General features: G+C 35.0%; 1 protein-coding gene across 3 annotated transcripts in view; it reads right to left on the bottom strand.

Moving 5' to 3' along the window:
* GBE1 (1,4-alpha-glucan branching enzyme 1) overlaps window positions 1-16,369 on the bottom strand; it is a 289,236-nt gene that overhangs the window by 222,108 nt on the left and 50,759 nt on the right. For all 3 annotated transcript variants that reach the window (XR_006718266.1, XM_045501673.1, XM_045501672.1), the window contains exon 2: window positions 12,878-13,047. Coding sequence is in view for 2 of the 3 variants with exons in the window: in XM_045501673.1 (XP_045357629.1) it covers window positions 12,878-13,047 (170 nt within the window). In the remaining variant the exon portion in view is untranslated. The remainder of the gene's footprint in view (window positions 1-12,877; window positions 13,048-16,369) is intronic.

A 16,369-nucleotide genomic window follows, 5' to 3' on the forward strand; every position in this document is an offset into this window, starting at 1 on the left:
CTGATCAGGCTCTGTTGTCACTTATTTCCCCCTAATTAGGATGAATATATTTAATAAACTTCTTCATATATCCATCCATAAAGCAATGTCTAGATTAAGCATGTATCTTCCCAGCACGTCTGTTTCATGTGGTAAATATATCAGATGTATTACACTGATATATGTATTTATATATATATATCAGTACATATACATGTAACAGTATAAAAATATCTGTTTATCATATAGGCATAATTCATTTACATTTTTAATGAGTAATTTTTAATTACATGGACATGGTTACTCATATAACAATAGCCTTTTAAAAATATCTTCCTAAATGTTGCATTATTATTTTTACAGGAACAATTAAAGCACTAAGTGTTTAGTGATACCTCTGTAGGCTAATTCAGAAGTTAAAAACTAATGAACGTTTCTTAAATTATAGTAAATATTGTTCATTGCAGAGCCAAGTAGAAAATTGGATTAAAGGCTTGCCTACAGTCCCATAACATGACCATGTAGGACTCTTGTTAGTCTGTCTGGCCTGCCGTAACAGGTGGCTTAAACAACAGACCTTTATATCTCAGTTGTGAAGTCTGAGAAGTTTAGAATCAAAGTGACAGAAGAGGTGGCTCCCAGTGAGGGCCCTCTTCCTGGCTTGTAGACTGCCTTCTCACTGTGTCTTCACATGGGACACAGTGAGAAAGAGTGCTCTGGTCTCTCTTTCTGTTATTTTAAGGGCACTAATCCCATCATTGGGTCTCCATGATCTCATCTAAATCTAATTACTTCTTAGAGACCTCACCTTCAAACACCATTATACTGGGGGTTAGGGCTTCAACACATATTTTGAGGGTGGTGGGGGAGACACAAAAATTCAATCCTTAACAGCCACCCAGAAGACTCTTTCCAGCATCATGTTTAAATTGAGCCTTAATTTTATTTTCTTCTGCTGAAAGCCTTGTTTCATATCCTAAAATTTTCTAACTTCCCAGATGGTTTCTCCATTCTACCATTTTCCTCCCAGGGAACCTCCTCCCAGGAAACATCATGGGGTCTTCTTCACCTGGTCCCTTGCTAATTGTCTATTTAATGACAACTTCTCTTTCCACTTTACTCTTTGCTAAACCTGAGACACTTGTTCCTGCATACCACGTCTTCCTCTTTCTTGATTCATTCCCTCATTTAGTGGGTATCCATACATAATTTCCTAAGGAAGAATGCTTTGAAGATAAACTTTCTGTATCTCTACATATCTGTGAATGCCTCAACTCTGCCTAGGTATCCAGCTGCAAGTTGGGAGTGGCCAATGGAAGATGCTGGCGTAAGAGAAATGAAGATATTTCACACCCACTCTACCCTTGCTTCATTCTGGCTGTGGCTGCCTTTCTCTCTGGCCACAGATCCTGTCATCAGACTCCTCGTTTATGACTCCAGCTCTATGTTCCAGGAACCATCCCCTCCTTTCTCATATCTATGGCAAAAGAGCCAACAGCTTCCCATTCTAGTTGTCCCCTTAACCCTCACCAGCCTTCTGTAAAGAGCCCTTCATTAAACTCTCTCCAGTGACAACCGAATTTCCTCCACCCCAACAATCTGAAATAATTGTTTCATTGTTCCTTACCTTCCACTGTAAGTGACATGCCCATCTGATTCTTTCCTAGGTGACATGTGTTTATCCCTGCTTCTAGAAAATTTTCCTAAATAAAGAATATATAGGTCACTGCTTTTAGGGTGCACATTGCCTACTATGTGCTAGGAAAAGAGAGTATATCTGTGACTTCCCCATGAAGATAGAAGGGAAGAGATGAAAAGGAAGAATATAAGATATTACAACAGCCACTAGCATATAAATAATACAAATCCTCAAAAAAGGAGGGCAATGCATCATCAACATTAAACTCTACCCTAAGACTGTGACCCAGAAGATCTGTTATTTACCATGGAATCTTCATTTCACCAACATCCAGGTTACTCTGCTTCAAGTGATATATGGACCACATACTCGGAAAACTTGTTTGAGACTTAACAAAGCATGATGAAGATGAAATTGATCTCTAGTAGAGGGAACATCAAAATCCTGTTTAAAATAAAGCAAAACTGGGGCGCCTGGGTGGCGCAGTCGGTTAAGCGTCCGACTTCAGCCAGGTCACGATCTCGCGGTCCGGGAGTTCGAGCCCCGCGTCAGGCTCTGGGCTGATGGCTCAGAGCCTGGAGCCTGTTTCCGATTCTGTGTCTCCCTCTCTCTCTGCCCCTACCCCGTTCATGCTCTGTCTCTCTCTGTCCCAAAAATAAATAAACATTGAAAAAAAATTTTTTTAAATAAAATAAAGCAAAACTGGGGGGACTGGGTGGCTCAGTTGGTTAAGTGTCTGACTTCAGCTCAGGGCATGATCTCAGGGTTCATGAGTTCGAGCTCCACATTGGGCTCTGTGCTGAAAGGGTGGAGCCTGCAGCCTGCTTCAGATTCTATCTCCTTCTTTCTCTGCCCCTCCCCTGCTTGTACTCTCTGTCTCTCAAAAATAAATAAATATTAAAAAAAATGTTAAAAGAATAAAATAAAGCATAACGATTTTGCTACAATACAGAGAAAGAATATAATAATATCTCTCATTGCTGAGCTTTTTAGAACTTTGAATAAAATAACTGAAATTCTGTAATACATATCTCTTTATCACAAAAAAGACTTAAAATTTCACAAAGTTGGTAAACCTAACTTTTTAAAGAAAATGTTTATTTTTGAGAGAGAGACAAGGAACATGAACAGAGGAGGGGCAGAGAGGGAAGGAAACAGAGGATCCTAAGTGGGCTCCATGCTGACAGCAAAGAGCACAATGCAGGACTTAAACTCATGAATTGTGAGATCATGACCTGAGCCAAAGTCAGGGCTACTCAGGCGCCCCGGTAAACTTAACTTTCAAAAAAAATTATTGAAAATACTTGAACAGAAACAAAGCCATTGTACTGAACCATGGGGTGCTTTAAAATATCTAATATACAATGTGAAATGCGTACTCTATATTTGTGTAATTCAGCAGGCCTAATGGAAGAGAGACATTATTCTAGCAATGAGAGGCCAGAGTGGAAACCAAGCTACGGATTTCCAACAAAGAACCTTAATACAGGGAACTGGTTACACAGGAGGTCAAAGAACTAAGAATTCAAATGGAGATTAGCAATAACAGGAATCTGGTAACACCCCTAAGGGAGAGGCAGCATTACTGGAACTCAGAAGCCAGGGCCATCCAACAAAAGGTGGCGATAAGGCAACCCTGCCTGGCAGGAGCTGAGCTCAGGACAGAAAATCAACAAGAGCTACAAGGCATACCTGCTGCATGAGAAACATCCAGCCTCACTTTAGATAGAAGGGTAGGCAAGGGATTGGCGGGGGGGGGGTCATTCCTTGGCTTCTCCCTCCTCCCACCCTCAAGCTATCCATTAGTATCTCCCATCAAGCCAACTCAAGCCAACTCAAGAGAAGCAGAGGCCAAGGGAGCTGGGGAAATGTGGTGCAGAGCAGGGTGGGGGAAAGAATCTTCGGGCAAATAATCAAGGCACAGTAAAATATCTGAATTTGGTAAGAACATCAATAACCAAGGCAACTCAAGAGAATTGAAAGCACATATTCATATATAATCTTGGACTCAAATGTTCATAAAAGCATATTCACAATAGCTAAAAAGTAGAAACCACCCAATGTTCTGCCAGTAAGGAATGGATAAATAAAACATGGTGTATCTATATGGTAGAATATTATCCAGCCACAAAAAGGAATAAAGGACTGTTACGTGCTACAAAATTAATGATCCTTGAAATCATTATGCTAAGTAAAAGAAGGTGGAAAGAAAAGGCTACATGTTGCATGATTCCATTTATAGGAAATGTCTGACACAGGCAAATCCACAGAGGCAGGAAAGAGATTAGGTAGTTGCCAGAGAACACAGGGGTAAAAGCATTTGGGACTAACTACTAACAGTTAGATGTTTCTGTTTAGTAGGATAGAAATGTTCTGGAATCAGACAGTGATAATAGTTGCACAACCTAAAAAGTACACCAAAACCACTGAGGTGTTTACTTTGAAATGGTAAATTTTATGATATGTGAATTATAGCTCAACTTTTAAAGTGTTAAAAAAAGAAAGAAAATAACTAAGGAGTGGGAGTATGTAATAAGCCTACAAAATTTCAGTCAAAAGTCATTTAGTCTCCTCTGTTGTTGGGCAGTGGCAGTGCACAACTGTATTACTATCCAAGGGCATTGACATTTGCTGAGAAAATGTGGTATTTTCAGGTTCCTAATTTCATAATGCATCTGAGGTGCTTCTGCCACTGATTTATAAGCAACTAAGATGGCTAAGTGACTTTTTCAGGAACCCATGATGAAAGGTGGGTCTCTGTCAGTCAAAATTAAAATTAGTAAGGGCGCCTGGGTGACTCAGTTGGTTAAGCTGCTGACTTTGGCTCAGGTCATGATATTCGAGCAGGTTCATGAATTCGAGCCCCACATAGGGCTCTATGCTGACAGCTTGGAGCCTGGAGCCTGCTTCGGATTCTGTGTCTCCCTCTCTCTCTGTCCTTCCCCCGCTTGTGTTTGGTGTCTCTTTCTCTCTTTCTCTCTCTCTCTCAAAAATAAACATTAATTTTTTTTAATTAAAATTAATATTTTCAGTTTCACATGAGGGACTGTCAAGCAAAGTTTTCCTTGTTAATTTTTTTAAGATGTATAATACAATTTGAATATAAAATGAATAGTTTAGTTGTGATCAAGAGGCAGAGATGTTGATAGATGTTATCATCGGTCACACTTGGGGCCACATGTGACTGTTTAAAAAACAAAACAACACTTCTTTAAGGAAATATCTAACTTGATAAAAGAATAATATTAATTCTGTCCCTTCCTTTTATGTAAGTGGTGAGTTTAATAAAGTCACTTTAATGGATAAAATTATAAAAATTTCAAAAGACAAACACTGAAGAACAATCATAAACCAAGTAATCTTACAAACATTAACTGTAAGGTAAATACCAAAACTGAAACCTAACAAAAAGTATTGTATAACCCAAACAGCATAAATTTTTAACAGGATATTTATGAAAAAGCAACACGAGGCTAGAAAATTATCATTTATGTCACAGAGTTCAACATCTACCTTCTAGCATTAAGGTCTCTAACAGTATTTTCCTAAAATCCCAGGAGGTAAGGATGCTTCCCTATAAAAATAATCACATTAGACATTATAACAAAGCTCTCAGATCCAGCACAACTGGGGCAAAAGTTGGTACATATTTTGAAAATATTGGTTAAATCAGAGAATAAAATATGTATATGCATATGTATACACACAAATACACACAAACAGTAAAATTTTTGTTTTAACTTAAAATAGAAATATAAATATTCACCCATATTCTGATGTAAGATTAAAGGCATATCTTCTTAGGTCCTCTGATTAGGATTCTGTAGTATCTTTCTTAAATGAACCTACACCTACAATGCAACATTTATATTTCCAATTCCCTTTGGATCATAATGGAAAGAAAGCTAAAAGGTACACACAGAGTAATCTGCATATGAAATTGTTAGATTTATATCATTTTCTCATAGTTCACTTGCGCATACTTAATTCAAAATCATTTTTTCCAACTTGTCCTTGCTGAGATTTTCCCAATACTTAATAATTTTCTTTGCTGTCACACTTACAGTTCATCACTTTATATAATGTTATATTGCAGAATTATAATGAGAAGAATTGGCATTCACAGGATTTGAATGGGGTGGGAAACTGGCTCGCTAACAAGCACTCAAGGTAACTGGCAGGCGCAGAACTGCATACATGTATAGACTACAGTTTACTATCCATGCATGCTCACTATCCTGGGGAAGTTGTCATTATCATTTACAGTGAGCCTGTCAAGCAGAAGTAAATTCAGTGTGTTTGGAAAGTGGACCTCAGCTAAGTAAACCTCTACTCCATGTAAAGGGAACAATCTATCCATGAAAACAGATAAAAGGGGTGAGAGTATCAACATCAGGTTGGAAAGCTAGAGAAATTCTTGACAACTTCCTACAAAAAGCCTTGGCTGATTAGTTATTTTAAGTTTAGATATGTCAAAGAGGCCATGTCTCATCATGGTGCTGAATTGGTTAATAGTCCTAAAGCCTTCCATCTCTACCTCATAGTTGCCACCCTTTTGCCAAAATAAACAATATCAAGAGTCCTCAGACCAGAAATTTTCTTTTTAAAAACATCACAAATCTCTAATAAGCCAAACTTAGGAGAAGCCACATAACAAAAATGCATTCACAGAGAACCCCTTGAAGTTCCACTTGAATCCAGAGGTCAGTAGAGATTCCAGAAAAAAAACCTTCTCAACAGTCAATGTAGACAAGCCAACTCTACTCTGCTCCAACCCCCCCCCCAAAAAAAAAGAGAGCCTTTATGATAACTAGAATATCAAAGAATCCGTAAAATTCTGTAAAATTTACACTTTATGTGTTTGTTTGTTTGTTAGTTTGTTTGCCATGGGGTCATTCATACTATTATTCCCAAATTTTCATGAGCTTCCATCAATAAAAGAGGATTCTGCTTCCATGCCCTATTGACATAAGGCTGGGCCAAATTATTTAGTTAATGAAATGGAAGTGCAAATCACATTTGTCACTTCTAAACTGAAGCTTTGAAAGCCATAACAGGTTTCCTCCATTGTACTTTCTCTCTGTCAGGAGTTCAGCATGTCCCACACAGGGGCTGCTCCATCACCCTTGATCCTGGGAAGAATTTGACCCTTGGGACTGAGCCACAACTGATAATTATAGCCTTTGTTGTTGCAAAGCATTAAGAGGTTTTGTTTTTTTTTTTTTTTTTTTTGTAACATGCCACACTACAGTGAAAGCTAACATTTATTTGAAGGAAAAGAATACAAAGGAGGTTGACATCAGAACTATACCTTCTAACCATATAAGGCTTCTAAACCAATAAATAATCATGAATTTTCAGATGAGTGTTTCCCCAACTGTGATTATGTGAATCAGTGGTTATGAATGTTACTTAAAATTTTTTTTTCCAATCTATTACAGACAAATCTTATGTAAAATGTAATACAATGTATTATTAGAAAATCAAAAGAAGACTTTCAAAATTTATGGCCCAATTTTTGTATGACCATTATCAGATTCATGAGAAAAAAAAAAAATTACTCAGTCAAACTGCTACTAAAATTTCTAAGTGCTTACAATCCCAATTTCTGGCAATATAACACTGAAAAAGAATTACAGTGCATGGAACCACACTGGCCCACACACTTTGAGTACCAAACACTGTTTCAGAGCATGTGGAATTAAGAGATATAAAGGCTTTTTGTGATGACGGAAACTTCTGGGGAATTATATAACTGAAAACAAAATTATAGGTAAATTTTGTCCAGGAAACAGGAAAAATTCTCCTTAATATCCTTCCTACTCTGTAAAAATATCTGTGGTTCCTTTTTTCTACAGGCATGAAAATCAGGGTGTTTTTTGTTTTTTGTTTTTTTTTTAGTCTATCAGTGATAGACATTTAGGTTATTTGAAAAGTGCCTAGCTCCCAGACTTAGTAATTTTAAATGAAATGTTTTCAGTTATAGCAAATAGAACCCAATTATTTTATATTGACATATGTAGTTTACTACCTTTTTCTCTACTTATTATCATCTAGTGACTGGAAAGCGCCTAGTTTTCTTCAATTATGTAGCAAGCTGCAATAAACCTGGTTTGGTTCCAAAACTCCAAGTATATTTTAAATCACATTTAATTTTCTAAAGAATGAATCTGTGCTGTATTGAAGATGATTCAAAGTTTTAGAAATTCATCTCGAACCTTTAAAGTAGTTTCTGGCTTGCCCAGAAATACTTTTTTGGGTGGTAAGACTCCAATCTTGATGAATGTCATTATACATCCACTGTCCTGGGCTGCTGCTGCAGCTGCTTAAAAAGCTAGTTTGTAAAAAATGACTGAAAGGAAGAGAAATGATTGTTTCATTTTCTCTCAAATAAAGAAAAATACGTGTAATATATTTAAAGTGAAGTTGCTTTCCAAGTTTTAAAAATGTGGATAGCAAAAGCTAAATCCACCTTGGTTTGGGCAAAACAGAGACTAAGTCATTTGACTCTTGCAAGAGTCAACTACCGTTTGAAATTAGTAGTAATTTGTTTAATAAGAAAAAAAAAGACCATTACAAATGGGAGAGGTTTTTTTCAATCTCATCAATTAACATTTCTATTGCACTGAATAAGGTATAAAATGTTTTCACATTACAATCTAGTTAGTATCTACTGCAACCCAGTTTAAGCAGGTAAGACAAATATCATCATTTTATCCCCACTGAGCCAAAGGAAGAACCATGTTTCCAGAGCTCAATTATAATTTCAAACTCTTTTTTTTTTTCCTCCATACCAATCCTGGGCAATTTCTTTCTTAAAGATCATCTGTATTTGACTATTCTAAGTAGTTGTACCTAAAATATTGTCAAATCAGTTGGCAAAAAAATACACCAGAAAAACTAATTATTTACCAGCAATTTTTTGAGCAAGACCAGAAAAGGAACGTATAATGTGGTACATTTCTAAAATGATAAGAAGAGGAGAAAAATTCATCATAGTATGCTAAAGTATTTTGATTACAGATATAACTTTTCATAATACAGAATTTAAGTCTAGACATTAATTTTAAATTCTTCTGAAAAAATATCAAAAATGTCTAGTCATTCAGACAAAAACTAAATTAAAATTTTCCTTTTCAGGTCAATTTAACCATTAGTAGAAATAAGGTTTTTGTTGCTGGTGTCTGATGATCTTTTTATTATGTTATCTTTGGGGGCTGAGAGAAGAGGTAGGTACAGAAAAGCAATGTTTTAAATTACATTTACACTTTGGTGATAAAAATAGAAACAAAATTTGTTACTTTTTAAATCTCTGACAATAGGTAAAGAAGCAATTGGATTTTTTTAAGATGATATTTCAAGTACATATACAGAAAGTTAAGCTGTGTTACATTACATGACAAAGTAAGGAACAGAATTCTAAAAACTGATCAGTGTTATTATGGTTAGAGATTAATTCTATAGGACCTTTTGAGTTTATTGCTTTTTAACCCATCACCTGATAAATAGAAGTACAGTCATGAATACGGTTAAATGTTTTTTAAGTGTTTTTAAATGTTTTTCAAAACATTTTAATATGATCAGCAAACTACCAAGAACATTTTAATTAATCTTCATATGCATTTTTTAATAAAAAAATATACTGTAACTATTTAGCTAATTAATATACATTTTCTTTTCCTTTTGGTTTAGTACAAATTTTTATATTAGAAGACATAACAGTAAAATTATCTAACCTATTTTTGATCCTGAGAAAAAGCTCAAAGAAAAATGACTTTCTTCTTGCTCAACTCTCCGAAAGAAAGAAAATGTAAATAAGAAAAAAAAAATACATTGAATTCTTCATGTTAAAAAAAGGCATAGTTAGTTCAGTTATTTAAGGGTATATTTTCAGCTATGTTGTCATTATCATCAATATTCTGTGCTCTACACAGTGATATCAAATTAATGCTCACTACTCACAGGTACATTTTTTTTCTCAAAGAAATATTCTTTAAGTGCATTATTAACCCCCAATTTTGGTTCGACTCTGAATTTTCCAACTTTCTTTAAAAAGTCAAAGCTCCTTAGTGAGAAAACATTGAAATATCATGTATACAAAGACCCTGAGACTATAACTTTGGGCAGAAAAGCTATTCTTTCAAGTAGATAAGAAAATAGATCAGTCATTTAAATTTTCCCAGCATACTGTCTATTCCTCGTTTCTTTTTTTTTAAGTTTCAAAAACATAAATATTAACATATATTATCATAAGAAAAGAGCAATAAAAATAAGTTTCAAAAAAAACTAATATATTACATAAAATGAAGAAAATCAATCTTGACAATTGAAAATAAGTTGAATTATTTGGGGTTTTGGCACTATGATCCTAAGAACAATGCGTATCAATGGTGTTATCTTTGATTCTATTCCTATTTTCAATCACAATTTCATTTATATCAGCTTTCCCATCTCTCCAGTAAAAATAAATGCTCATTGATTAAATCTGATGTTCTTTGCACTCTTGAACACTAAATAAATAAATATTGTTTGATAAAAATAATTCACCAAATGCTATCCCAAGGATATGGAGAAATTTTAAATTATGTGATACACCTTTACAAAGGGTAGGGTTTTCAAAAACCAACTTGAATTGGAAAAAAAAAAAAAACAGGACATTTTTACATTAAAACAGGAAGTAGGTAATTTTTAGTTTTCTGTTTACAAAATGTTTTCTTATTCAACTTTTAATATATAAGCATTAAATTCTAAATAAAATACAATTCTCCAAATGCACATATGGTCCGACTATATTGATAAGGAACAATTTCCAATAAATCAGCATTAGTCCTTATGATAGTTCCCAAATCTAGTTTTCATATAGTTCCTTTCCCACGTTTTTGTATTTCCAAAACCTAATTAGTGGGTTTAATCATGAATATGTGGGAGGGGGTACCTGATGCAAGTGCCAAATTTTCACTGAGGTGAAATTCTCAATCAATACTTCTCAATCTTATAAATGGCTATAGAAAGAAGTAATGAAATAGAAAGCCAAAAAGGGTCTTAACAATAAGTTAATATCTAAATGGTCTTTTAACAAAAAACTACTAGTCAAGACATTTTTATAGGGTAAAACCATGTTTGTATATAAGAAAAAAAAATTAAGGACTATTTTAACAATAATTTAACTGAGAGAGGTCTCTTATCTCCAAAATATATTGCATGATTATTGTTAGGCGAACAAAACTAAACTGAGTCAGCAGATCACAGGGTCTTTCTCAAAACTTTCCATGAAGTTCTCAATAACTCTCAAGAAACAGGCAGCTTATATTATCTAATTTGGAGAACTACAAGTTCTTAAACCTGTGTTTTATGATAGAGGAGCCAGCTAGTAGACACATGTGGCTATTGAGCACTTGAAATAAGGTTGGTGCAACTGAAAAGCTGAACTTTAAATATTATTCAATTTTAACTACTTTATTAAATTAAAATTTTAAAGCTATTACTCAACTCAGTTACTAGAACTTTTAATTATGTTTGAAAAAACCTGGGTATGTATTCTTAAATTGAAAATTTTATTAAAGGGGCACCCGCAGGGCTCAGTCAGTCAAGCGTCCAATTTTGATTCAGATAAAGATTAGTGGGTTTGAGCTCCGCATTGGGCTCACTGCTGTCAGTGCAGAGCCTGCTTCAGATCTTTGGTTCCCCTCTCTGTCTCAGCCCCTCTCCTCTCCTCTCCTCTCCTCTCCTCTCCTCTCTCTCTCTCTCTCTCTCTATCTCTCTCTCTCTCTCCCTCCCTCCCTCTCAAAATATATTTTTTTTTAAAAAGTAAAGAAAATTTTATTAAGTCCAAATATAGATCAAATATTCCCAATGAAGAAATACCAGAGCTAAAAGAATACAGAACAAAAATACCTCGTTAACAAACTTTATATTGATTATATTAAAATATTTTGATATATGGGGCTAAATAAAATTTATCATTATTAGAATTCATTCAGTTGCCTTCTCTTACTTTTTTAATATAGCTCCTAAAAGTTCTGAATTACATAAGTGGCTTACATTATATTTCTATCAAACAGTACTACTTTAGACAACATATATAAAGCCAAAAGTTTTTAAAAGTCAGCTTCTTTAAAGTATAATTTACATGCAATAAATTCGCTCCTTTATGAGTACAGGTCTATAAATTTTGACAAATGTATGCAGTCATGTAACAAGCAGTACAATTAGGACGTAAAGTATTTTCATCACCCCCAAGAAGTACCTTTATGCTCCTCTGTACTAAGCTCACAACTCCTACCTCCAAACCCTGACAACTCTGTTTTCTGTCCCTATGGTTTTCCCATTTCTAGAATGTCATATAAATGGAATATATAACATGTAGAGTTTTGAATCTGGTAAAATCAAGTTTTAAATACTCCAGCACTCACATGGAATTAAAGGATGATTATCATTCTGATACTTCCTTATATTAGGAACATTTTGCCAAGGCCTATTTTTCGTTATTCCACTTCCAGAACTGAGCTTTCTTTCTTGTCATTAATACAGTGATTTATTTATACTGCTAGAATAAAAGTGAAGAAATTGTATTATACTTATTTACATATAGGTCCCTCCTCCCGCTAGACTGTAAACCAGAAGCCTGACTTCTAGCCCAGCTATGCTTTCCATAGGGTTAACTGTCTAATGAAATTAACAGCGCAAATAATAAGGTTGAGAGGTATTTGTTAATTACAAAAAAAAAAAAAAAAAACTGAGAGTGTATTATAAAAAAAAGGAAACTAAAAGGAATTCAGTGATGAAGTTTGCCCTCTAGATTAGATGTCTACTGTTATTGAGGTCTCAAAAAAAGAATATTGGGCTCTAGAGGATCCAAGAACTACAATGCCAGCTAACCAGGTGCAAATGCTAGTGGAGATTTAACTTACACCACTATTTTTTACCCAGATTGCTATTGATTTTGTGAGGGCTTGCTAACAAAGTTGAATAAATTTGGAGCAATCTGCCTAGTACTGGTTTTCTCATAAACTCTGTTACTTCTGGTACATGATTTTCCAGAACATAAAAGTTTTTCAGAAACACACGGATCACATTACAGCAGAGATACCAGCACCACGTGGATGTGAAGATTTCACAAAGTCTGTGGTTCTATCTGAAGAGTCAGATACTTTTAATCATTAACTTTCATAGAGTTAAACATATGAACTAGAACAAATCTATGTTTCAAGTAAATAAATAAAATAGTGCAACTGAGTTTAAATCTGTCGAAACACTTACTGAAGTCTCCAGTGAGAAAAACTCCTTCTGCTCCTGGGGCCCATTCTTTGCAGTACAAACCACCATCAGCACATCTGTGGACACCAAACGATTCATAACCTCTGGAAAACTTATCAATACCACCTTCGTTCTCTCCGATGTTGTTCAAAGTCTCATTAAACTTCTTATACCTTTAAAAAAGTGCAAAAGAAGGAAGTTAGAAAATAAAATTGTCTTCCAAGAAAGCTACAATAATTAAGCAAATGTGTTACTCTTATTCAGAAAAAGATTTTAAAAAAAGATATTAAAGAGGAATAACGTGAATAATTTCACTTATTGGTAGCGGTTACCTCAGAGGATAAAATCATTCTTATCTGAAATAAAATGAACGAATCTCACATTTTTGAAATAATTTCATGTATTTTGGTATAAGAGAGAAAATATTACTCTATATTCCATGAAATTTTAAAATCAACATTATAGCAACTTCTACATCGAAAGAGGATAATGAAGGAAGATCCCTACATGTCTCTCTTCTAACGCCTAAGAAAATAAAAGAAGTCAAAAGCCAGCAAGATAAATAAAATGACCTTCCAGTAGGGTTTGGCACCCTTTTCCTGTTAAGGGGTAGATAGCAAATTGGTCCATTTTGCAATCACTTAATCATCTCTCTGAAGCATGAAAATTGCCGCAGACAATATGTAAATGAATGGGTATGGTGGTGCCAATAACACGTTATTTGTCAAGCAGTTATTGGCCAAATTTAGCCTGTGGGCTGTAGTTTGCTGAGCTTTGCCCTATAGTAACTAAGCATGGAAAGAACATACTACATCAGGTCAAACTGTAAAAGCTAGTGGCCACAAGAAGAAACCGAAGATTCCTTCCCAAGCAGGACCAAGAAGAGTACATGCTGGTTCCTGACTCTCTCCCAGGTCCCAAGCCCATAAAGCTACACCAAAAACATGCTGTTATCTTCACTAACACCAACAAACCTAGGGAGAAGCTGGGACAAAACAGGTAAAACTGGAGAAGTGAAACATGTGGTAGGTACTTTCTGTCGGAAGTGAAGTCTCCAGACCAACGAACTGAGCAATTAATAAGCTTCTCTGCACTTCCCCAGACCCTGAGGGGTGAGCAATAGAACCCCAGGAGGAGGGCATGAATCCAGGTAGGGGATACACAAGGAATATACAGCATGAGAAGCTGATTAATAAAGGACACTCCAAGTGAGCTGAACAGAAAATGAATCTTTCCAAAGATTTGGAAATTCTTACAAGTATTTCACACTGTATTTCAATTTAATTAAAAGTGAACTGAAAAAAAAAAAAAGAGAGAGAGAGAGAGAGAGGGCGAGATGGGGATTATATGATGAAACAATAGAATGAGAATAAAATGAGACTGTAGAGACCTAATGAAACAAAATAAGGAACAAAATCTATCATTGGAAAATAATCAGAATTGGTAAGAACCAAAATGCACACACGGTAAAAATGCAAATTATTCAATGAGTAAATAATTGGAAATTTATATAATCAAATAGAGAAGAAGACAAAGAAATGGAATGAATTAAAGAGAAGCTAAGAGATACACAAAATCAACAAAAAATGATCTAAAGAAGGACAGCTAGTATAAGGACTCTGAAGAACAAAACCAAATAAAATGGATGCAAAAAATATAAAGCTGGAAAATTTTTCCTTAAGAATTAAATCTGCGTATCAAAAAGAACATACTGTGTTTTAAGAAAAATTTGGAAAAAAAGCACACAAACACACAAGTGCAACATCTCCCAATTTAAGCTACTGAAATTCAAAGGATAAACAAACAACTCTTCAGACAACCAGGTACAAAAAAGGAAGCAGAGGGAGGTTTTGGGTTTTGTTTCCTTCTATTTTGTTTTTTCCAAAGGAACATTACATTAAAGAGCAGAAGATAATGCCAAGCCCACACATTTCAGGGAAGGAAAGGGAGTAACCTAAGGGTATTATAGGAGGCAAGTTCCTACTCACACCTAAGGAATTCTTTAAGTAGTGTCAAATTCAAAACTAATCTTAAATTTATGACACTAACGAACTATGGTTGAAGGAGGAAACAAAAACAAAACTAGGCAATTAAAAGATTAAACACACACACACACAGAGGAATTAACTGTCATTGCAGCAGTGTTGCTGAACCCGGAGTCAGTAAATACAGAACGATGGCAAGGCGATTGTGCAAATGTGTGAATGTGATAACAAAAAAAGAATCTCAAGGGATAAATTAAGTTTTATTATAAAAAACAAAAAAAAACAAAAAAAAAACAAAAACGAGATGAGTGAAAAGAAAATGGAAGAAAATACAGGAGTAGTCAGACCCCCATTTTAAAAGAGTAATTGATCACTAAAATTAAGGTTGTCTTCATTATAATTTTTAATCTCTTTTTAAAAATATTTTTAATGTTTATTTATTTTTAAGAAAGAGAGAGACAGAGTGTGAGCAGGGAAAGGGCAGAGAGAGAGGGAGACACAGAATCCATAGCAGGCTCCAGGCTCTGAGCTGTCAGCACAGAGTCGGATGCGGGCCTCAAACCCAGACCCCAAGATCATGACCTGCGCTAAAGTCAGATGCTTACCCGGTTGAAGTACCCTGCCACCCACTGGCCACTCTTTATTTTTATTCAAGTATAATTAACACACAGTGTTATATTAGCTTCAAATGTGTAATACAATCATTCAACAATTCTATACATTACTCCATGTCCATCACAATAAGTGTACTCTTAAACCCCTTTACTTTACCCATTCCCCCCACCAACTACCTCTCTGGCAGCCACCAGTTTTTCTCTATATTTAAGAGAATTTTTATTTGTCTCTTTTCTTCTTTATTCATGTGTTTCTTGAATTCCACATAGGAGTAAAATCATATGGCATTTGTCTTTCCCCGACTCACTTATTTCACTTAGCATTCTAGGTCCCTCCATGTTGTTGCAAATGGCAAGATCTCACTCTTTTGTATGGCTGAGTCATGTAATATATATATACATATATGCATAAATGTGTGTGTGTGTATACATACATAAAATGATATACATATATCACTTTTTATGTATCCACTCAACTATCAAAGGACATTTGGGTTGGATCCAGACCTTGGTTTTTGTAAATAATGCTGTAATAAACATAGGGGTGCATATATCTTTTTGAATTAGTGTTTTCATTTCCCTTGGGTAAATAGCCAGTGGTAGAATTCCTGGGTCATATGTAACCCTACTTCTAATTTTTTTGGGAAAACTCCATACTGTTTTCCGCAGTGGCTGCACCAGCTGCATTCCCACCAAAAGTGTATAAAGGTTTCTTTTTCTCCACCCCTCACCAACACCTGTTCTTTCTTGTTTTTTGTTTTTAGCCATTCTAACAGGTATGAGCCTTTCTGACGGGTATGACAGGTATCTTACTGAGGTTATGTTTTTCATTTCCCTGAAAAGTGATGTTGAGCATCTTTTCATGTGTTTGTTGGCTATCTGTATGCCATCTTTGG

This window comes from Leopardus geoffroyi, chromosome C2 (assembly GCF_018350155.1).
Source record: "Leopardus geoffroyi isolate Oge1 chromosome C2, O.geoffroyi_Oge1_pat1.0, whole genome shotgun sequence".
NCBI lineage: Eukaryota > Metazoa > Chordata > Mammalia > Carnivora > Felidae > Leopardus > Leopardus geoffroyi.